Source organism: Myxine glutinosa, chromosome 4 (genome assembly GCF_964187855.1).
Source record: "Myxine glutinosa chromosome 4, kmMyxGlut1.1, whole genome shotgun sequence".
NCBI lineage: Eukaryota > Metazoa > Chordata > Myxini > Myxiniformes > Myxinidae > Myxine > Myxine glutinosa.
In genome coordinates, this window is record NC_136264.1 from 8187800 (window position 1) to 8212811 (window position 25012).

General features: G+C 43.9%; 2 protein-coding genes across 5 annotated transcripts in view; both read right to left on the minus strand.

Annotated features, from left to right (window-relative positions):
- Positions 1-14047, minus strand: part of LOC137424368 (ETS domain-containing protein Elk-3) — a 47433-nt gene extending 33386 nt beyond the window's left edge. Inside the window, exons 1-2 of one of the 4 annotated variants that reach the window (XM_078775396.1) lie at positions 13919-14011; positions 2556-2624 (exon numbers count right to left, since the gene is read on the minus strand). The gene's annotated coding sequence lies outside the window, so the exon portion shown is untranslated. Of the gene's footprint in view, positions 1-2555; positions 2625-10758; positions 10942-11254; positions 11625-13918 lie in introns of those variants that run through there. The other 3 variants (XM_078775395.1, XM_068111757.2, XM_068111758.2) reach the window with 3 other exon arrangements.
- An 8428-nt stretch (positions 14048-22475) lies between these two features.
- Positions 22476-25012, minus strand: part of KLHDC10 (kelch domain containing 10) — a 113149-nt gene continuing 110612 nt past the window's right edge. The window contains exon 9 of the mRNA XM_078775421.1: positions 22476-23922. Coding sequence (XP_078631547.1) covers positions 23704-23922 — 219 coding nt within the window. The 3' untranslated portion in view covers positions 22476-23703. The remainder of the gene's footprint in view (positions 23923-25012) is intronic.

Below are 25012 nucleotides of genomic sequence, written 5' to 3' on the forward strand. Positions count from 1 at the left end.
CTACATACAAGTCCTACCAAGATCCCCATACCTCTCTTTTGCCGATGCAGATCGAAGTACCTATCCAATTCCAAATTAAACCGATCCACCCTTTCCACTGCCATTGCCTTTCCGGGTAGACCATGCCATGCATTCACAACTCTCCGAATGAAAGACCTTAAAACTGTCCTCTCATCTTCTTCACCCTCAAGCCACTTGTCCCAACACTGTCCTCTGTGTTGAAGAGCTCCACCACACCTATCTTGCCCACACCCTTCATCTCCAACATCTCCATTATATACCCTTGTAATCACTTCTTTCTAATGGACGAGCAGGTACCCACGGAACGCTCTCCCCTTTTTGGGGCGGTGTATCGGCAACGGAGAATTCATCCATGAATTCATCCATTTGGGGCGGAGAATTCATCCATGATTCTCAAAAGGATTGCGACATTCAGGATAGAGATTGGTTGAAAGAAAAAAACCAGCGACTGCAATGCTGAAAAGGTGAGCTCCTTTAATAGCACACCTGTCAACATTTAACAAGCAGTCATGAAACAGGGAGGACACCGTTTTCGTGTCACTAGATGGTCATCCATACTAGTCATCCATACGTGATAGGGCATGGGACGCTTAATGTGATGTGGGCGAAAGCAATCTCTGCTTTTTGATTTCAAGGTAATTCTGAAGGTCAAAAGGGTCAAGTCTGACATTTTATTAACGGTGCTGGGAATGTCATGCAAGATATGATAATTATGCTTGGAATGTGATGACTTTGGGTTGACAAACCCATTGCACACACTTGAATGGCAAATATCTGATAACAAATGGCTGAAAAATGACAAATTACATCACAAGACAAAATACAATTGTTTTTCCGAAATACCTGCAGAAATTTTTTTAATGTTAATTTATCTTCCTCCTCCTCCTGTTCCCTTCATAAGGGGTGAGGTCTAATGGTACCAAGCTTCCACCCTGCCATGACCACGATACTCCTCCACTCCCCTCCGTCCTCAGCCCACTCTCTAACCACCCCAACATTACTGATATCCCTCCTCACACAATCCTCCCATCTCAACCACGGTCTACCACTTTTCCTCCTTCCTTGCTCCTTCCACCTATGCGGTCTCATTCCCTCTTCCCCCATCAGCAACGGGTGTCCAGCCCACCTCAGCCTGCATTTCACCAATCTCCTCTCTCAGTTTATCCATCCTCCTTCTATCTACCCTCTTCACTCCTGCAATCCTCGTGACCCAGTTGTTCTCACAAACCTACAGCCTCTGTTGTTGTCTCTCTGTCAGTACCACCGTCTCCAGACCGTAAAGGTATGCTGCCGGTGCTACACACGACATCAGAACCTTTCCTTTCAATCTCCTTGAAATCGTTATGTCTGCTATTACTCGCTCCACCCTCCTCCACATATTCACACAGACTTGAATCCTCCTCCATACCTCTGCCTCTGAACTTACCATCCTGTCCATCCCTAACCACCCCCCCCCCCCCCCTCTCCCTCCCCAAACCTATTTCCCTGTCTGATCTCCTTCCCCTCTAACATGATATTCATTTAGTTTCTCTGCTGCTCAACCCACATCATCTCCATTTTCTCCATGCTCATTTTCAGCCCATGTTTCTCAAAATTCCTCCTTCCACTCTGCCAGTACTTCCTGCATATCCCACCCACTCTCCACCACATCAGCCAGATCGTCCATATACAACATCTCCCCATACTACACCTCATGCTTATCAACTATATCACCATGATAAACACGAGTGGCCTAAGAGCGCTTCCCTGCCTCAAACCGATGTTCACATTGAACTCCTCCGACATCCCAGGACCAACCAAAACTCTTCGCTTCATTCCCTTGTACATCCCTTACACCAACCTAACTTCCGGCACTCCCATCCATCTCAGTGTCACCATCACCATTTCTCTTGGGAAAGTGTTGTCGGCCTTCTCCAGATCCACAAATCCCAATACAGGACTACCTGTAGCCTATTGTACGTGCTGCATGTCTCATTTACCTCCTGCACTGCAGCAGCCCAGTTGATTTATAATTACTGTGTATGTGTAAAGTCAAAACCAAAGGGTCAAATATTTTTGGGCGGAATGGATAAATGCCAGAGGCCATAAACACATAATTAGGGCCAGAGAATAGAAGAACATGAGAGGGGATTAACTTAGGAATAAGTTAACAACCAAAATTAGCACCATGAGATCAATCGGATCATCCACTGCGATGATTCGGATTAGCTCCCCTGTGTCCCTCCCCTGTGTCCGGTCAAGGGTCACTGACTGAGAAACCATTTCAGCGTGGCTTCATGGAGGAGCTTAAAATTGGTAACAGTCTTGTGTTCTCTTAAAGAATCCAGCAAAATTAACAATTCCAACCGGGGCCTGGCAGACTATTTATATTTGTGCATTTTTCCAGGAGTTTCAAAGTCTTGAACACGTTTTTCAGGACTTTCCAGTACTGGAAAATGGTTTTTTGTTTTTTTTCCAGGGGTTCCAAGGAGTTTCAAAAACTATGCAAACCCTGTCTCCTTGGAAAATCCTCTCTATTTGATGATGACTCCAACCTCTGCTGTGACATCCTTCATCCTTCAGACAGGCAGGCTGTAGCTCTTCCATCTCTTCACTCTTCAGACCTTAAAAAAAAAAAAAATCACAAACTGGTCAAATACTTGGAATATGTCTATCAATCCTGGCATCTGTCTGTGTGTCTCTGTGTGTCTCTCTGTCTCTCTCTGTCTCTCTCTGTCTCTGTCTCCCTGTGTCTCTCTGACTGACTCTCGCTCTCTCTGTGTGTCTCTCTGTCTCTGTCTCCCTGTGTCTCTCTGACTGACTCTCGCTCTCTGTGTCTCTCTCTCTCTTTCTTTCTTAACCGCCTGCCCTTCCCCCACTTCTCATCCCATCTACTTCTACTTTCTTAACAATCCTTTTGAGGAAGTTCATTCATTCAAACTCCTGAGTCTCACTATCAGCCATGATCTTTCTTGGACAAACCATATTTCAAAGTTGGCCTCCCAAAGAAGTGGTGTTTCCAGGTGTTGAAATTCACCATTTATACAAAATCACCTCAATCGAGTCCTGGGTGCTACAATCATATCAGAAGGGAAAAAATAACCCATGGAGGACTAACGGCTATTTCCCCATGATTTGAGATTTGAAAATAAATTACCTGAATTTCAGGTGAAACACACCTTCGGGGCAAAAGCACCCCTTCGCCCACTTTAAATGGGCGTATCTGGATGGGGAGCACGACCCCACGAGACCTTGCTGTCCTGATGCATCACACCAAATTTGGTCCATAATCGGTCAGGTCGTTTGTGAGGAAAATATGTTTTAGTCAAACGTTAACGTACGGACGGACACCGGGACCCACTCTATGAGGTTAATCAGAGAAATGCTGAAATAACCTAATGAACATTCACAAGTATTACAGTCATTGTGGGTCCATGACTGGCAGTGAATTGTATGATTTTCACACCAGTTTTATACCCACAAAGGCCAGACTTGGTCATCTCTACAGGAAAGTTTGGAAAAAAGTTTTTGAAATTCAAATTTGGTTCCACCTTTAAACAAAGGTCAGTTGAGATCAAAGTGAATAATGAAAGAAAACCAAGAGCTCAATCGATTACATTTTTTGGTGTTTATGTTTTGTTTGAACTTGAAAAGAAAGTTACCAAAGTTATTGGAATAATTTCAAGACTGAAATGTTTTGTCCCACAAAATGTACTCCGATTGTCGTACTGCTCCCGTGTACTTCCTTATTAGTCCCCTCCCAGTTTCACCTGCAGGTTTGCTCTTCATCTGTCTGTCCGTCTCACCTGTGGTTTTTCAGACTTTTTCACATACCCTTCAACATAATCAACTGAAATTTGGTGCATGGCTTTATGATGATAACTTACACAACATGTTTGAGTTTCAGGGCGTTTCATCAGTTCTTCCAGAGTTATGCCCTTTTTGAACTTGTAAAACATCACATCGGTAGGGGATATGTATGGCAAAGCAATTCTCACTCTTGTTTGTCATATTGTACTCTTGTGTGGGGTAACAACACAGGTCAGTCAAATAAATGATTCCTTCGACAGAAAAATCTTACTCAAATAACATGTGTGATGCCACCTGGACCTCAAACCGATCAAATGGTTTGTCACTTAAACTTACTTCCGAGATTGGTCGATCTCACAGTTTATGCGTGAACAGACAACACCCATCTCATCTGTGTAATAATTCGTTTGATTTTACTTAAACTTCTAGATCGATGTCTTGTATTCTTTCCATCAGTATCTTTGGTCAATTCGCATATTTGGTCCCAAACTTTGGAATTACATGGCAGAAGGATTCCCCGTCGTTGAAACTTTTCACACGTGGTTGAGAAATATTTGATCTCGTGTCATAATCCATAAAGCAATGTACAGCTGTTCCGGTTATAAAGCATTCTTCATGCCGTGCCTCAAATTACACCTGGAGGTTGTGTTTAAATACGACATGCCTTTCTTCGTACCATGGTTTATTACCCTGCATGGGTAGTGCAAAGCAGGGGAAAGCAATTGGTTCACTGTGTCTGTCTGCCTGTCTGTCGTTAAAGCTGAAGGGAGAGGTGTATGCTGCATGTGTGAGAAGTGTTATGATTTATGGGAGCGAGACATGGGTAACGAACGTAGAGCAGCAACGAAGGCTGGAAAGGGTGGAAATGCGAATGGTTCGATGGATGTGTGGAGTATCGTTGAGAGAGAGGAAGACAAATGATGAATTGCCAAAGATGATGGGAATAGAGCCTGTGATTGATGCTGTGAAGAGAAACAGGTTGAGATGGTTTGGTCATGTGTTGAGGAAGGATGAAAGTGACTGGTTCAGAAGAGTGATGGAAATGAATGTAGAAGGAAGTAGAGGACGGGGAAGACTGAGAAAGACTTGGCTAAAGATGGTGGAAGAAGAAATGCGGGCAAGGGGGTTAGCAAGGAGAGATGCAGAAAATAGGGCAAAATGGAGAAGATTGTCATGGGGACCGCAAGGCTGACCCCCCACTCTAGCAGGGAAAATGGCCTTAAAATGCCTGTTGTTGTTGTTGTTGTTTGTTGTGTCTGTCTGTCGGTCTATGATTGAGGAACGACTTAATTGGTTGTTTTTTTTTTACCTCCACCACCAAAGGTGGATGGAGGTTATGTTTTCACCCCTGTCTGTCTGTCTGTTTGTTTATGAACAAGATATCTCAAAAAGTTGTGGACGGCCTTGGCCGAAATTTGGCAGAGATGTCGTGTTTGTGACAAGGACGAAATTATTAGATTTTGGTGAAGATCCGGATCCGGCTAGTATAATTTTTAAGTGATTCTTCACCATTGGGAGATGGGTCAAAAACAATACATAGCAGGATATCTCAAAAAGGTGTGGATGGATTTAGATGAAACTTGGTGGACCGATTGGTTGTGTGTGACAAGGAGCAATCGATTTGATTTTGGTGAAGATTTGAATATGGATTCGCATATGAGAATTATTTAATTTTTAACTGATTCTTCACCATTGAGAGATCGGGTGAAAAGCGATAAATAACATGATATTTAAAAAAGTTATGTACGAGTTATGACAAAACTAGGTGAACGAGTTGGTTCGGTGACAAGAACAAGGTGATTAGATTTCGGTTCAGGTCTGAATCTAATAGGATTGAAACCATAAACTATTCAGCCTGGTTATTATTATTATTATTATTATATTATTATTATATTATTCAACCATAAACCATAAACATAAACCATAAACCATAAACTATTCAGAGTATGCTCTCTACCGAGTGCCGTTCTAGTTTCAAATGAATTTCGTATTTTGAACATTGCAGAGCACGAAGCAGCTGGTTTGCACTTCAGGAAGCAGCAGCTTAGCAGTACTTTGGCTCCGAATTTGTAAATATTGTACAGCTTCTCGTCTCGAGTGCACATGTACACAGAGGAGTTAGGTAATTTTTTTTGTTTGTCTGTCTGTGTCAAAAAAAACCATCGTACCAATGTCCAAAAGAAGCGGTCCAGTTTGGCATTTTGAATATTAAATATTCAAAGCCGAGAAACGAACGAAACCCTTTAGAACTCTTTAGAATCCTTTAGAATTAAACAGTGGGTTAGAAAGTTTGTTCCTCTTCATTTTTGTTGGACAGATGGAAGCAGATAGCCAAATATTGAAGCAGCTTCATCATTCAAAAATTGAAAATCATTGCAAACAGGAAACGTACTGTTTTTAGGGACGTCATAACAAACGCAAACAAGCACGAGGAACTAATTCAATGTATTAAATAAGGTGGCGTAAAAGGCAGTGTGTCCCAAAAGCATCAGCAGCGGTAAAACTTCCGATTCGATGTTTTGTTTTCTTCAACCTTGAAAAGCTTTTTTATATTAATTTAAATTGAATTATATACTTGAACATGGTAGAACACAAATCGCATGGTTGGCACTTCCACAAACCTAGTTTAGCAGTAATTTGGCAAAATTGTACATCATGTCGACCAATCAAATTTTCCATTTGCACCCTCAGGGTGGGGGTATGTGGCGAAATCAAGATACAGACAAAATGGCGGCGCCTAGCGATGAGCTTGCTTCATCCAAACAATCTTTTTGTTTAGTGTTTGGTTAGTGTATATTTTTCTCAAACATCGTTCCATCGCGCCGGTTAATCAAAGTTCACGAACAAAGCTCATATAGATCGGGCCTGCAAAGCAAGAGTTGAAAAGACCCTTCCCATGTCTTTTTGTCTCAAGACTCTGTTAGGGAAGGTGTTCTACAAACTCTCTGGTTGTCTATGTTCACTATGTAATCGGTCCTTGTGTTGTTACGTGTAATTTGGTGTCCTGTAACGGGACATGCCCAGCATAAGCAACCTGCTTTCCGGTACGCACACCTCCTTCTATTACTGTTTCCACGCCTTTTACTGTTTCCACGCCTTTTACTGTTAGTTAGGCAGTTAAGAGGAAGCATCGTTCATTTTTTCAGGAAAGCACCAAATTTGGCACAGATGTATTATGGACCTATACAATTGTTTTCCTGAGGGGCGCCCAAAAATTCAGAAAGTTCAAAAAATCAAAAAAAATGTCCTGGATGCCATGAAAAAGGGGAGAAAACGGGTATTGATTCGAACTGTAGATTCTGATATTGTGGTCTTGGCAATAGCACACTACTTTACCTACCAGTCACACGGTGTGGAGGAACTCTGGATTGCCATTAAAAAAAACAATAAAAAAAACACCTTTAGAGGCCATTGCGGGGGTTGGGCTTTTTCGGGAACCGTGGTTGTTGTTGTTTTTTTGGTCCCCTTTTTTGAAGCAATGTTTTACGGCCGGATGCCCTTCCTGCCGCCAACCCTTTTTGTCGCCTTTTACGACAAACAGGGAATTACCAGTGAACTGGTACTCAATTTGCCTACCTCGGAAGGATGACAGGCTGAGTCAACCCCCCTGGCGTTAATTCAGCGATCGACCGGGATTCGAACCCAGGATCCTCGGATCCTAAGCTGGCACCCTAGCCGCTAGCCCAACACCAGGCACTGGTAAAAGCTACCGCTACCTTGCCATCCATAAAATTGCCACCGGCCTTGGCCGCAGGAAGTCCGAGTCTAGAAAGATATGTTGCCATCCTCTATGACCGGACTACCGAGATAAAGACAGTGAATGACATGCGCCGACACTTGTTCACGAAGAAAGCAAGAACAATTGATCACATTCCCCCAACAGCAGACGCCTTCGAACAACACCTAAAACGTGCATGTTTTCAGGCTGGACACGTATGGAGTCAGGCACTTGTGCCCTACCCAGAACTTCCATCACCAGCTGATTGGGGCTGGATGAAAACAGGGACTTCTTGGACACCAATTTGGACCACAATACCACTGATACAGGAGGCATGTTCAGAGCTTACAAGCTGCCATTGTAAGTCGGCCTGTAAAACCACCTTTTAGAGGCCATTTTTCCCTGCAAAGCAGGGGTTGGCCTTTTTCGGGGACCGTGGTTGTTGTTGTTTTTTGGTCCCCTTTTTGAAGCAATGTTTTACGGCCGGATGCCCTTCCTGCCACCAACCCTTTTTGTCGCCTTTTACGACAACTTACGACAAGTCGGCCTGTAAAGGCAACTGTAAATGCTCCAGGGCAAATCTGCCCTGCACATCACTGTGTGACTGCGATGGACAGTGCTTGTAGTACTACGCGTCTGTGCGAGAGCCTCCACCTTTCAAGTGCCCACAATATTTTAAGTTAAAACTGCAACTGTGTGTAACTTTGATTAATTAATACCATTTCATTGTTATCAGAGACCAATAAAACAATGTGTATCACTTGGAATTGAAATTTTACCTAAAATACTATGAGAGATTCAAGGAAAATGGAAACACCATGGTGGCCATCTTGAAATTAAAGATGATGGATGCCAATCTTTATGCAATTGATCCCATTGGATTCAGAGACCATGAAAACATGGGGTAAGACACTGGAACTGTGGTGTTATCGCTCATAGTATAGAAGTTATTGAGGGAAATAGGTCACAGAGGGCGGTCATGTTGAAATTCAATATGGCGGCCACCAGGGGTTCTGAATTTTTGGGCGCCCCTCAGGAAAACAATTGTATAGGTCCATACTACATCTGTACCAAATTTGGTGCTTTCCTGAAAAAATGAACGATACACCCTATTTTTCGGTCTTAACTGCCTAAGTATGTATTGAATTTAAAGAAGCAAATAAAAAGTATTGAAATGAAATTTAATATAACTAGTACACCCGCAGACTCCGGGAGGGGCAGGAAGTGTCATTCCTCTTTGGGGTATATAGATTATAGTCGATCTATGGTCGGATCTCAAGAACATTGGGTGTGTTCATTACCTTCGCAAAAGCGGAAGGTTATGTTTTGATCGCTGTGTATTTATTTGTATGTCTGTGTGTGTGTGTGTGTATGTTATTCGCATAACTCAAAAAGTATTCAACCGAATTGCATGAAATTTGGTGGGATGATTGGTTATTATACGGGACACATTTGATTAGATTTTGGGAGCAATCGGGTCAAAGGTCAAGGTCAAGGTCACGAAAAGGTCAAAATCGTATTTTTGTTGTTCTGTTCCCTACACTCCCATGCCAAGTACAGAACAGTAGCTGCGGCGAAGGTATGCGCTCTACCGAGTGCCCGTTCTAGTTTACCAAGTTTCTTGTGGAGAGATCGCCAAGTGGTTTAAGCATTCGAGCAAGCATAGCATTCAAAACCGTTAAGGAACGGCTGGCTTGGCAAGCGCTAGCTAGCTGCTTGGTAAATGAGCACATCCCGGTCTTTCTCCCTTTGTGTCATATTAAACAGCGGAGGCGAGTTTCAAAGGTTTGCTACGAAAAATGCCACGGTAGTGGCAGAAAGGTCCATGATATTAACCCAATATTTGTGGGTTATATAGAGTACAGTAGATCTTCGCTCAGTTCTGTAAGTAAACCTTTTCATGGATGTCGGGATTCCTCCAAATTTCTTCATTTAGTGTTATAAAGAGCATTAGCGACTGTTTAAAAAGCTAAGCATACGTGTTTGTGGTTTATAATATTTTTACTTCCTGTAGAAGTGGTTGCTCCCACAGAAACGCCATTATAACGATAAGCTATTTATACACGTTATCACTGCAGGAAAAACGCCTTGGGGAAGTGGGACATTATTAGTATTAATATTGTTTTGCAATAACATTAATAATATGCGATAATCATTAATTTTGTTATTAAAAGCGTCTTTGGAAAAACGCCACGATAAAGCTAACTTAATACGGCTATACACCTCAACACGCAACCCATTGACGGCAATGGCGGGGAAAACCTGCTCGGGAGAGAAAACCACCCTGGGGAGGAGGGGAAATGAATGCGCTACAACCTTCATTATGTAACCCTTGGTCATCCTGTCAAGTTTGGTTGAGATTTGGATAAGTAAGGACAGAATGTATTGGCGTCAAAAATTCATCAGACAGACGGGCAGACACAAATGGTGTATTTTAGTACGATTTAATAACCTGAATAACTGAACAATTTTGAGGTTTAACAAAGAAGAAAGAAGAAAGATCCATGTAAAATGCTAAACATTTGGATGTGTAGTACCCTCAAAAAACGAAATTGTTTGACAGTTCGATGAACCAACGTCGAAACCCACCAATCAACACACGTCAAAACAATCACGATAGAGTCGTGCGTCGACATGATGCTTGGAACTCGACACGACCATCACTTGAAAATCCTGGTGCAGCCAACTTGGCCGGCAAGCAAATGTGCACTTCCGGCACATAAACGGCCCTCTTGTTTGAGGCCTTCAGCCTGGTAAGCACCGATGGGTTATGGCTTACACAGCTGCCATTGTTACTTCTCTGGAACTTAAGAATCAAAAAATCTCAACAAGCTAACTTGCCTGCAGCACCTTGACGTTGGAAATACCGTCCAGGCCCGTGCCAGGCTCAAGCACAACACGCGATCTTGTGACGTTCTCATTTCATTTAACCCAAGCTAAAGGTTTATATTTTAAAACCGGTTTGGGAAAATTTAATTGAACGCAAGAAATCACGAATCAGGAATCTGCAAATTGAGGGTTATTCCTTGTACACAAATCATGGCATGGGGAACGTCTGTACAAAGTCACGTGATTACGGTTACTGCCTCGCAATGCATTTAAAATTCAGGAATCCAGTGCTCCTTTGTATTACAATATTACATCATGCTTGCCATGGCTGGTGGTACACAAAAACACCCTCAAGCAGTGGAGCGGAGTGCAACATACATCAATCAATATGCTTGGAGTACCTTGCGCGTGCAAGATGATACCCTCTCTCTCTGGTGTACCGGACTCTTCGCAGAGCCGCCCAAGCAATTTGTAGTTTGTTCATGGTGCCAGTGATAGCTTACGTACTCTTCACGAAGAACAACCCGGGGTCTTCAGTGTCCCCCAACAAATTCTAGCAAATGGCACTCCCAGGTTAACGTCCATCCGGGAGACACACACACACACACACACGCGCACACACACACACACACACACACACACACACACACACACACACACACACACACACACACACACACACACACACACACACACACACACACACACACACACACACACACACACACACACACACACACACACACACACACACACACACACACACACACACACACACACACACACACACACACACACACACACACACACACACACACACACACCCTGCCTGTGAAATACCACAATGACAGTTTATAGATGGGTCGAGATTTGAACCCAGGATGGAAGTGTGCGTACCTCTAGGCCATCCTGTCAGCCCAAACTATATCCATGCAGCTCTAAATTTGACAGAAAACAAGGTCACAAGGATAGAAAGGTTAAATACACCATTAAACACGATACGAGATGACATGGTAATGTTATCAAATTCTACGTTATATTCCAATAGGAATACGCACAGGTACAGGTGTCTGAGTTATTGGAGAAACTGCTTCTCCGTGACCCACTGGTGGGAGGGGTGGTGGAATGTTATGGTTAAAATCCCATGGGAAAAGTACAACACGTCCACCATTAGGTATGCAATATGAACATAGTTCTGAAACATTATCTTTCCTATTACAAAACCCATATTTTCTCAAACATCGTGATCCTGACGACCTTGGACTGGCTCCAAAATATACATTGGGAGAAATTTCTTGTTTTTAACTGTTTCCCACCCAACCCACATTCCTGACCTGGCAGAATCATTTCCTCAAGATGGTTCCTTGATAAGCACAACCAGGTAACAACATTCGTGGAAAACACACTTTTCGGAGAAATCACCTTTGATGGTTACCTGACAGGTTTTGTATCCCACGGTGAAATCAACTCTTGACGGAGATGGTAGAATCTGTACAAATACCTACAACAACCATCTATCTATAATTCCAGTAATCTCTGTATGTATGTCTGTATGTCTGTGACCGCTGTTTCTCGACAACCACGGGTCCGATATACTTTAAACTTGCCAGGTATATTGCTGGGGACCCGAGGATGTGCCTTTTCAAGGTTTCATATTAATCGGAGAAGTAGTTACCGAGCTATGTCCAAAAAACGATTCAACCAATCAGAGAGCAGCGAGCTATCACGTGTGCCGAACGTGCCGAACAGACTCTGCCTCGGACGGCACATTTGAGAGCGTATTCATTTATTTCACGTTGGCAAACTATGTTGCCGTTAAACTATGTTTTAAAACTAATTAAAACTAATTTGCGATTCTTTCGCTTTCCTGCGCGTTTGTGCACGCTGTGGCGATTTCTTTACCAAACTCCGCAAGCCGTTCGCTTTGGACCAAACCATTTCATGTAAATAGAGGGGGGGGATTGTCACCGTACTCGCAAGCCGTTCGCTTTGGACCAAACCATTTCATGTAAATAGAGGGGGGGGATTGTCACCGTACTCGCAAGCCGTTCGCTTTGGACCAAACCATTTCATGTAAATAGAGGGGGGGATATAATTTTAGATATAGATATAGTACGGGCATGCCCTAGTATACCTAATACCGACAACGCATGTGTCATGTCCACTACATCACAATAATGGGATAAACAAAACCTTCATAAACTGAGCGATGGCTTGCTCATCAGGTTAACAGCAAATAGGTAAAACCTAAAGTGGCCCAATCTGCACAGAACCCATACGGTCTGCACAGAACCCATACTGTCCGCACAGAACCCATACGGTCCGCACAGAACCCATACGGTCCGCACAGAACCCATACGGTCTGCACAGAACCCATACTGTCCGCACAGAACCCATACGGTCCGCACAGAACCCATACGGTCCGCACAGAACCCATACGGTCCGCACAGAACCCATACGGTCCGCACAGAACCCATACGGTCCGCACAGAACCCATACGGTCCGCACAGAACCCATACGGTCCGCACAGAACCCATGCGGTGAACACAGAACCCATACGGTCCGCACAGAACCCATACGGTCCGCAAAGAACCCATACGGTCTGCACAGACCCATACGGTCCGCACAGAACCCATACGGTCCGCACAGAACCCATGCGGTGAACACAGAACCCATACGGTCCGCACAGAACCCATACGGTCCGCAAAGAACCCATACGGTCCGCACAGACCCATACGGTCCGCACAGAACCCATGCGGTCCGCACAGAACCCATGCGGTCCGCACAGACCCCATAAGGTCCGCACAGACCCCATACGGTCCGCACAGACCCCATACGGTCCGCACAGACCCCATACGGTCCGCACAGAACCCATACGGTCCGCACAGAACCCATACGGTCCGCACAGAACCCATACGGTCCGCACAGAACCCATACGGTCCGCAAAGAACCCAATACGGTCCGCAAATAACCCAATACGGTCCGCACAGACCCTATACGGTCCGCACAGACCCCATACGGTCCGCACAGAACCCATAAGGTCCGCACAGACCCTATACGGTCCGCACAGACCCTATACGGTCCGCACAGACCCTATACGGTCCGCACAGACCCCATACGGTCCGCACAGACCCCATACGGTCCGCACAGAACCCATGCGGTCCGCACAGAACCCATACGGTCCGCACAGAAAACCCGAACGAGGAAAACAAACCAGGCCTTACATGAGATCGCGAATTGTGCGACACGTTACCACAGGTTTCACACACAACATATAATTATAAAGCTCAATATACATATAAACATACAACTCAAGGAACATATAAATGAACTACACCGACCGGGACAAACAAAGGTGATTTCGTGAATAAAACCTTGATTTTGGAAGGCAGCCCGTGACTTCGAGCGCTACCTGTAAGTGTAAGTGTGTGAGGGTCCAGGCCAGAAGCAAACATCGGACACAATCATGGAATATACGGAACAACACTGGAGTGTCGATTAGTTCTCCGAGTGTAATGGTTTGCATTCACCTCATCACATTCTCGGATCTGAGTTCCTTACCCGCTCAGCGGCGCCGTAATTTCAACACGAACTCGGCCTTTTCTCTACAGGCGGCACGACGGAACAGCCATGACGATCCAACGCATATCCACGCCCCCTCTCTCCGATCAACGGCCATCCTTCCTATCCAATCCACGCCCCTCTGTTCGAACCACGCCCGTCCTTCATTTCCACGCCCCCTCTCCTATCCACGCCGCCTCTCATATCCACGCCCCCTTTCCTATCCACGCCCCCTATCCTATCCACGCCCCCTATCCTATCCACGCCCCTCTCCTATCCACGCCCCCTCTCCTATCCACGCCCCCTATCCTATCCACGCCCCGAGGGAAGGGCAATGGGAGGGGATGCATTAAGTGGCGGGGGGAGGTATGGGACCATGAAATAGAGGGATTCTGAAGAGGGGAACACAGAGAAGGGGTAGTTTGGATTACGTGGAAATGCAGATGACGAGGGGGAGTGTACCGATTCGGAGGGGTTTGACACAGTTAATGGACATGAACGGGGGTTTATGGTCGTGTGCAGGCAACCTCTGCAAACTGGACAGATGCGACTCCGTGGGCTTGGCCCGATCATTAAAACTTCCCAAACCAGACTTGTCCCACTGGTACATCCAGGGCCGGCGCTACCATTAGGCCAACTAGGCAGCCGACTAGGGCACGTACATCCCTCATCAGAGGCAGAGGGGCACATTACTGAACCTAAAAGGATCACAGTTTTATACAAATTATTGTTTTAAGAAAAAACATAATAAAAGGAAAATATAATAGTTCATAATAGTGTAAGTGATTAATTTTGAGCATGTACGCTTCGTGGCATACGTCACATCCGGCATGTTCAAAACGCTGCCGCAATTTCGTCGTTGGGCGCATGGATTGATCATCGTCAGGAAAACTGGAGTACTAATAATCGAAGTTGGCAAAAAAAAAAAAATGGGGGGGGGGGGGGGGAGGGATGCAAGTAGCTGGCCGAGCCTAGGGCGCAAAATAGTCTGGCGCCGGCCCTGGGTACATCCTCCATCCTGGACCTAGTAATGACTAAATTTCCATCTAATCTGTCTTGTTGCTCTTCTGTCCACCATTGGCTCTTATGATCACATTGTCAAGGACCATGTCTCTGGCTATTGTAAGGGACAAACCTCAATGATGGCGAATATGGCTGTTTGGACAGACCAACGGGCAGGGACTTGAATTTGCTTTGTCACACAAGGATTGACCCACCATCACCACAGCATTTTATATTCATTCCACCTGGGAATACTTTCACAACACCACATTATCCCGTCCCATCCGCGACTTTCCGATCCATCCTCTCGACTGTGGTTTGCCGAATCCTGCTGGGAGGTGGTTGCAGCCAAGCAGCTGAAGGTAACTTTCATCAATTCTACATGGTTCACAGGTGTGGCCATCCTGAGGAAAACCAGAAAACATAATCTTACACATCTCGAGGCCAAACTCTCTAATCCATAGGTTCTTAACCAGGGTTACCTGTACCCCATGGGAGTACGAAACCTCCAAGCTGGGGGTACGAGACACGCCGCCACAAAATAAAATTGGACCTGAACATACAGTCACGTGAAAAAGTAAGTACACCCCATGTAAGGTTTTGACTTTTTCAACATATTTCAACATACAGCTATTTGATCTTCATTTCAACAATATTGATAGATAAAGGTGATATAATATAACAAATATCATGAAACATTTACATTTTGTAGTCCATTGTATAATTTAAATAAACATAAATGCAAATTTCACATGTGGAAAAAGTAAGTACACCCCTACATTTATCACTTATCACTACTTCAAATACCTAAAATTAGAATCAGGTGCACCAGCTCAGATGCAAATGATTAGAACATCGTTAGAGAGGATCTTGGAGGAACCTGTCTTATTTAAACCTCAGATATTTAGTTTGGTTTCCTCTTTGTTGTTGAAGTGTGCAGTGTCACCATGCCAAGATCAAAAGAGCTCTCTGAGGCCTTCAGAAAGAAGGTTATAGATGCCTACGAGTCTGGGCAGGGATTTAAAAAGATCTCCAAACAATTTGAAATCAATCATTCGACTGTCCGGAAGATCATCTACAAGTGGAGAAGATTCCAAACAACTGCCAACTTGTTCAGGCCGGGCCGCCCCAGCAAGTTCATCCCGAGAGCAGACCGCAAGATGCTGAAAGAAGTCTCTAAGAATCCCAGAATGCCATCACGGGACCTACAGGTAGCTCTTGCCACTGTTGATGCCAAAGTGCACGAGTCTACCAGTAGAAAGAGGCTGCACAAATTTGATCTACACGGGAGGTGTGCCAGGAGGAAACCTTTGCTGTCCAGAAAGAACATCAGGGCAAGACTAAAGTTTGCCAATGAACACCTCGGCAAAGACCAGCACTTCTGGAACAATGTGCTCTGGACAGATGAGTCAAAGGTAGAGCTATTTGGCCACAGTACCAGAAGACATGTTTGGCAAAAACCAAAGACAGCATTTGACCACAAGAACCTGATACCAATTGTAAAGCATGGTGGTGGAAATATTATGGTTTGGGGCAGCTTTGCTGCATCAGGGCCTGGGCAGCTCACCATCATATAATCCACTATGAATTCTTCATTGTACCAGAGGGTGCTTGAGGATAATGTGAGGCCATCTGTCGGAACGTTGAAGCTCAATCGAAGGTGGACCTTGCAACATGACAATGACCCTAAACATAACAGTAAATCCACCAAGGAATGGCTGAAAAGAAAGAAATGGAGGGTTCTGGAATGGCCAAGTCAAAGCTCGGATCTAAATCCCATCGAGATATTGTGGGGGGATTTGAAACGAGCTGTGCATGCAAGAAACCCCTCAAACATCGCACAGCTGAAAGAATTCTGCATGGAGGAGTGGGCAAAAATTTCTCCCAGTCGATGTCAGAGACTGGTAGACAGTTATAAGAAACGCCTACTTGAGGTTGTTTCTGCCAAAGGGGGCAATACCACCTATTAGAGCCAAGGGAGCACTTACTTTTTCCACATACGAAATTTGCATTTATGTTTATTTAAATTATACAATGGACTACAAAATGTAAATGTTTCATGATATTTGTTATATTATATCACCTTTATCTATCAATATTGTTGAAATGAAGATCAAATAGCTGTATGTTGAAATATGTTGAAAAAGTCAAAACTTTACATGGGGTGTACTTACTTTTTCACGTGACTGTAGTGTTCTTCTTTTCCACATGGAGGTGAGATGGCTTTCCCATGGCCAGGTGCTTACTCGTGTCTTCGAACTGCACGAAGAAATGAAGCAGTTTTTTGGAAAGCAAGACGGTGACATTGCTGACCACTTTGAAAATAGGGAGTTCATTTTGTCCCTGGCATACCTGGCAGGTATATTCACACACCTCAACGATTTGAACACCTGCATCCAAGGAACAGGGATGAACATGATCACTGCCAGGGAAAAGGTGTCTGCCTTCACCCAAAAACTTCCAATTTGGATGCAGCGCATTGAGAATGGAAATTTTGCAAACTTTCCTAAACTTGAGTCTGCTAATGCGGAAAAAGAACTATCCCTCGTGACTGAAGTAAAGGAACATTTGCAGGTGCTGATTCAGTCCTTCCAAGGATACTTTCGCCATGGAGAGGTTTCTATTGAACAAAGATGGATATGGGATCCATTTATTTTCAACCTCGATTCCATGGATGATAGTGATATAATGAAAGATGATCTTGTTGAGCTGAAGGCCAATGAAAAAATCCGAATGGAGTTTGAATCAATGCAGCTCGACATCTTGTGGTCTGCACAACTCAAAACGTTCCCACAGTTAGCAGAGAGACCTCTGGAGATCCTCGTGCCATTTGCGACCACCTATTTGTGCGAGACAGGTTTTTCAACACTCCTACACATCAAAACAAAGGCCAGGAACCCTTTGGATGCAAGTGACGACATGTGTGTGCCTATTTCAAAGAAAGAACCTCGTTTCAGCATCATCAATGATGAAAAACAACAACAAAAGAGCCACTAGAAATTTGTCTGTGTGTACTGTGTAGTATGTTTTTCTACAAAAGTTATTATCGTACTGTAATCCACTTCAACAAAGTGACTTTTCAGCAAACACTATTCATTATGATTATTGTTTCCATAAATGTGTTTTTTAAAATGTGAAAATAAAGAAACTTTATTAAATCTATTATTGTAGTTTTAAGTCATTTTTGACAGGGGGTAGGGGAAAATATTATGAAAACTCAAGGGGAAGGATTGTCATTTCAGTGTGGTCACTGAAAAAGGTTAAGAACCACTGCAGTCTAATCAATTAGTGGCCTTCCTCAAAATCATGTTGATGCCTTATTAACGCTCCGGTTGGTGTATGGTCCCTCTCCATCCCATTCCTCAACTCAAATGGCAATGCTGCAGCCTCTACTTGAAATGAGACAGAATATCTCAACTTAGTCTGCCTCCAAATCTCATGTGCCCAACACATTCTGTTCTATCCCCATATTACCCCCAACATAGCCAATGTCTACTGGACCCTGTGTTCTTCTCAGCGGAGAAGGTGGAGAAAGTTCTTTCCAGCTTTGACCCTACTTCAGGAATGGAGCCAAATGGCATCAGTGCACACGTTCTCAAATCGTGCTCTGTCATTCTTTCTCCACTTTATCTACCCTAATCAGTATGTCCTTCTCTTTTGGTCTCCTTCCCTCTGCATGGAAGACAGCAAACATCACTCCCATCCATAAGAAGGGTGCAAAACAGCACTTGACGAATATTGGCCATTCAGTGTACTTCCAATTCCAAGCAAAGTCATGGCATCCATCATTGCTTCAGATATCAAATCCTTCCTCTTCTCCAATGGCTTGATCTCTGATCATCAAGTTGATTTCAAACCAGGTGACTCTACTCTGGACATGCTGCTTCTGCTGTCTCAACAATGGATGGAGGTCCGCAATGCCAAACAGGACATCAGAGCTGTCTCCCTTAAAATATCACATGCCTTCGATACTGTCTGGCACCCCGCCCTGCTTACCAAACTCTCCTCTTATGGTATCCACAGAAACCTCCACGCATGGCTTGCGGATTTCCTCACCGGTCGCAGTCAACATGTGGCCCTGAATGGATTTCTCTCATCTCCCCTTCCTGTTCAGGCTGGAGTTCCTCAAGGCAGTGTTCTGGGCCCTGTGCTTTTTCTGGTCTTCATCAATGATCTCTCTGACTCTCTGGAAAATCCTCTCTATCTCTTTGCTGATGACTCCACTCTCTGCCACTCCATATCTCATCCCTCAGATCGGCAGGCAGCAGCCTCCTCACTCTCTGCAGACCTGCACAAAATCACAGACTGGTCAAACAAGTGGAACATGTCTTTCAATCCTGACAAATGTCAGACTCTCACTATGTCTCTCTGAAACGACCGTTTGGACAACCCTCCCATCTACTTTCTGAACAATCCTCTTGAACAAGTTCTTTCACTCAAGCTCTTGGGTCTCACTATCTGCCATGATCTTTCCTGGGAAAACCACATTTCCAGGCTGGCCTCCAAAGCCAGTCACCGACTGGGCATCCTCTGTCATGTGAAGTCCTTCCTTGGCACACCTAAGCTCCTCACCACATACAAGGCTTTCATCTGCAGCTTTATGGAGTACTGCTCTCCCATCTGGGCTGGTGCTCCTGCCTCACAACGAGCTCGGGTTCACACTGTTGAAACCAAAGTTTTCAGAATCATTGGAATCTCCCGCGATGAAGCTGACTCTGAGGGCCTTTCACTCGCTCACCGCAGGCAGATTGGTGGTCTTTCTGTCTTCTACCGACTCCTCTCCGGCCTAGCTCCCCCAGCTCTGTCTGTGCTCTGTCCCCCAAATACTCCTTCAGGTCGCACAAGATCTGCCTGCAACCCTCTTCTGATGAAACTGCCAAAATCAAGACTCTGCTCACCTTCACTCTTTCATTCCTCTTTTCTCATGCCTCTGGAACAAACTCCGACGCTCTCTTCAATCCCACTCCTCCCTCCAGGTCTTTAAAACAGCTGTTCACCACCATCTGTCTTCCCCCGTCCAAAACCTTGATCTTTTCTACCCCTGTTAATTCACCCCAGATCCACTTTTTTGAAATACCGACTTCTTTCCTGGAAGTCCTCGCAGTATCCATGTGTTTTATACCTCTCCCACCCCTCCCCCCCCCCCTTCTCATGCCCCCTATCCCCAAGCCCTCTCCCTCCCACAGATCTCCCAATGTCCCTGTTCTCTACTGTTGCACTTGTATGCCTCCCTCTCTCTCCCCATCTTGTCTCCCGCTCCCTTTATTGTATGTTTTATGTGTCCGTTTATGTTTTTTTTGTCATAAATGTTAGCTCTCACACAAGCCTCGATCTTGTATACAAAAATATATACATTTAATTAATTACTTCTGAAGTCAAATCTTTATGTTCAGTCTGATCTCCAACCATCAGTTTGGATTCCATTGCAGTGACAACTCTGAACACGTGTCTGCTCATCTCTGAGCAATGGTTAGAGACCCTCAAACTCAAAGAGGTTAGGACAGTCTCCCTGGACACATCCAAGGGCATTTAACATCGTTTGGCATCTTGCTTTGCTTGCCAAGCTCTCTGCCTTTGGCATAAAAGGCCACACTCATGCCTGGATTTCTGACGTCCTCCACTCCTGCAATCAACATGTTGGCATCAATGTGGTGAAGTATAGCTTCTTCTTAATTAATGAAATTGAGACGATCCTTATGGATGATTTTTCCTGCCGTTAATTCCAATTCTGTTTGTACTTTCTTCTTTGCAGGAAAAATCACAGAGATATGAGTGTTATTGGGTATAATACTTTGAACCACTCTGAATAGGTGCATTTGGAAAATGTATTCTTGTGTTAGTGGAAAGAGGTGGTGGTGTAAATGAATAATGCAATACTCTCTGAGGAGCTGGAAAACTATGCACTCGGCAAGTTCTTTCTATGCATGTATCTTCCCTTTGTGATTAAAATCAGATGTACATTCATCTACTTTGACTCTCCTCCCTGCTCGGACCTGCAATAAAATGATTGCCAGATGAACACTTTACCCAAGGAAATATCCCAAGCGGTAACTGTTCTAAAACTCATCTTTCAGTTCGACATCTCACAGCATACCTACTGGTTCTCATGGTTTGCATGATGAGAACCGGATGTTGTGGGGCCAGAATGACAACCTCTAGTAAACCCCTCCATGCTCTTAGGCACCTGCTGTGGAGGCTCAAAAGACTTGGCTCTTATATAAGAGAGAACTCTGAGAGAGAATTTCAGAAGACTTACCTGATTTGCTGTGTTATGTTGTGTATTCTGTGCTGTAACTTTTTTACAATCAAGCGAGCTTTTCCATGGAACTCTGCTCAGCTCTTGTATGCTTATGTATTGTGTGAGGAAATACATAAGCATACTCCCCTCTCCCAATAGAGGCTGGAATTACCCCAAAGCAGTGTTTTAGGTCCAATATTGTTCCTTATCTGTATGAATAACTTCTCCAATGCTCTGGAAAACCATTATCTTCCTTTTTTCAACTGACGACTTTGCATTGTGTCATACAGTAGCCCATACCTCTACGAGGCAGACAGCAGCTGCATCTCTCTGCTGATCTGAAAATTATTAGATTCTTGTGTGATAAATAGAACATGTCATTCGATCCTGGAAAAATCTCAATCTTTTAACTTCCTACTCCAGAATGATTGTCAAAGGAACAAACCTATCGATTTCCTTGGTCATTCAATGGAAAAGGTTCAGTCGCTTGAAGTTATACACTTCACCATCAGTAATGTCCTTTTCTTCGTTGATCATATGGCAAAGCTGGATTCCAAAGTCAGCTACAGAATGGAAATCCTCTATCGATCTACAGTAGGTTTTTTGCTGGAAAATCAAAGCGACTCACAATCTAGTCTACAAGCTGGACTTCGGCCACAGCTCAATTGAGTATTACTTTCCACTATGGGTCGTCACCTCAGCAACTCATCCTTCTCACCTGGATTCTGTGGAACATAAAGCTCTCAGAATTATTTGAAACTCCCTTGATGAAGCTGAAGCACAATGTCTATTGCTCTCACAGCACAAGCAGATTGATGGTTTCTCTGTTTTCTCCAGTCTATTCTCCAAGATTGCTCCCTCTGTTCTTTCAGTGCTCCGACTTTCCCCAGGATGCACAAATCCCCCCATTAACCACCTTCCAGTTAAACTTTCAAAATCCAAGCTGACTGCACACCTCACCTCTTTTATTCATTGCTCCTCCTGTCTATGGCACCACCTTCCAGAGGATGTTCTGTCTCACTCTTCCCCCAGGACTTCAAGTAAGCAGTGCACCGGCATCCCTCATCTCCAATTCTGATCCATGATCCTTATTACTCCCATTAACATTTCCTAACTCAATCATTTTATTTGTTAGCTTCAGTTTCCTCCCCTCCTCTTTTCCTGTTCATTCATTCCCTTGAGGTTTGTCCCACTGCCAGTTATAATTTGCTCTTCAACGAGCCGAGCCTTGCTCCTGCAAAGAAAAAGAAAGAAAGAAAGAAACTTGGCTTTATAGAGCGATACGTGATGGTGCAGGAGACAGTGAGAACAACTCGATGAAAGCAGGATGAAGAAAGTCATTGATCAAATAACACTCGTATGATACAAAACTCCAATGCAAATCACTGGACTACAAGGTCTGTATTTTAAGTTTGCAATCACAAATTACTGCTTTTTTCTCTTTCTTGGATGATGAGAAGATACAATTTGCCTGGAGTTCAGTTGGATTCAACATGGCGCTTCAGCGAGGCCTTTCTTTGTTGAGCAGGTCCCCATTCAGCTTGGCTTCACCCAGTGTACACACATTAGATGTCACAAAGTACCTTTATAATTCACCAAAGTAAATGATCATCGTTATTTTAGCACCTGTTAAATTCTAAACCTTTTAGAGCAACTGAAAAACTGATTATAAAAATGGCAATACCTGTCTTATAAAATACAGGTTTATGTCCATGAAGGAAAAGTAAGGATTTCAGCAAATCAGATAATTGTACTATATGTACAAGCTATACATTCATTTCCAAAATACAATTTGTACACATCAATTTGATATTATTGCAGCTGAGCAGCATGAATAAATCCTGTATGCATGCCTTGTTCAGAGTAGAACGTAATACAACACATCAGGAATCAATGAGATCAAAGATGCAAAATGCCATTTGAATACAGGGCTTGCTCTGACACTACAATCCAAGGCACTACATTTGCTTTGCAATCACTTATAACAAACCTTGCTACCACAAGAACATAAGCACAACACAATAATACAAATGAAGGTCCACTAGTGCTATGCTGGACTCCACTCACAGGTTCTGAACTAGATCAGGTTAGATCTAGTTCGAGCTAGAACCCAACGCCATGTTCACCAATAACCGAAAGCCGAACCATGACGGTGTGACAAGGCTCAAGGAGCGATTTTGCTTGTTCCAGAAAGAGAAAGTGGGTGATTCTGATGTTGAAAGGACAAAGGCAGCAAAAACTTACTGGTACAGACAAGGCACAGCAATCCAACCCTTTCCTCAAACAAATATTTTAAAAGCTTATATATTTCTCCGACAACACCAAAAACCCACCCACCCCACCCCCCCCTTACCACCACACTCCCACGAATAAATGCCTATCAACAAAAATCCTAAAATTAAATCTTCACTTTCTTCAAAGCAGAAAAAAACGACTGTTCAACACCGTCCTTGCCAAATATTTATGCATTTCTCCATCCATTCTCACAGTTCCCACTTTGTAACGCTGAACCACAGCCCCTCCACGCTCTTCATCTTCAGTATAATTAGACGCGCAGTCTCTCCATCAAGTCCCAACTAAGTCCCAGTAGATTCTGGAGCTCACCCTTTTCACAGACTTTCACTACATCAGGCAAGGCAGCGAGTGCACACTCCCAGCTCAATTCCAGCAAACGTGGGACGGTCAGCCACACACGGTACAGCGAGGACGTGCGCCGGTTTTGTGCGATGTCAACAACACCACCATGCACGTACATGCAGCCTGCCTGCATGCAGCACAACATTGTTAACATCAATACCACCTGGAGACCACAAAGTATCAATATAAAAAATTTACATGCTGGTCATTTAAGAAATGTAGCAACAGTATCGGAACACCAGGATGAAGAAAAACAAAAAAATATCATATTAAATCAAATGCAGTCCTGCTTTCTCATTCAGTCAGTCATATCGCTTCTTGAATTGAGTCATACCGCTTCTTGAATCTAGTCATACCGCTTCTTGAATCTAGTCATACCGCTTCTTGAATCTAGTCATACCGCTTCTTGAATCTAGTCATACCGCTTCTTGAATCTAGTCATACCGCTTCTTGAATCTAGTCATACCGCTTCTTGAATCTAGTCATACCGCTTCTTGAATCTAGTCATACCGCTTCTTGAATCTAGTCATACCGCTTCTTGAATCTAGTCATACCGCTTCTTGAATCTAGTCATACCGCTTCTAGAATCTAGTCATACCGCTTCTTGAATCTAGTCATACCGCTTCTTGAATCTAGTCATACCGCTTCTTCAATCTAGTCATACCACTTCTTGAATCTAGTCATACTGCTTCTTGAATCTAGTCTTCTTCTTCTTGAATCTAGTCATACCGCTTCTTGAATCTAGTCATACCGCTTCTTGAATCTAGTCATACCGTTTCTTGAATTTAGTCATACCGCCTCTTGAATTTAGTCATACCGCTTCTTGAATTTAGTCATACCGCTTCTTGAATTTCGGCATACCGCTTCTTGAATTTAGGCATACCGCTTCTTGAATTTAGTCATACTGTTTCTTGAATTTAGTCATACCGCTTCTTGAATTTAGTCATACTGCTTCTTGAATACCGTTTCTTGAATTTAGTCATGCCACTTATTTAGTCAGTTTCCAAAGAAAAAAAATGGGGGAATATTTTAATCGGCTCCATCCGTCCAACACGCAATCTCCTCCTAGACGTTTGTGCATAAATTCACCAAACTTGGTAGTTATGATCACCATATGGCACAAAGGCGCAAGAGCAGTACAATTTTTGGCAGCCCTCCATTGGGTGGGAAAAGGTGTTTCTTTCACCGCTTCTTGAATCACTGCTCTTCTATTTATA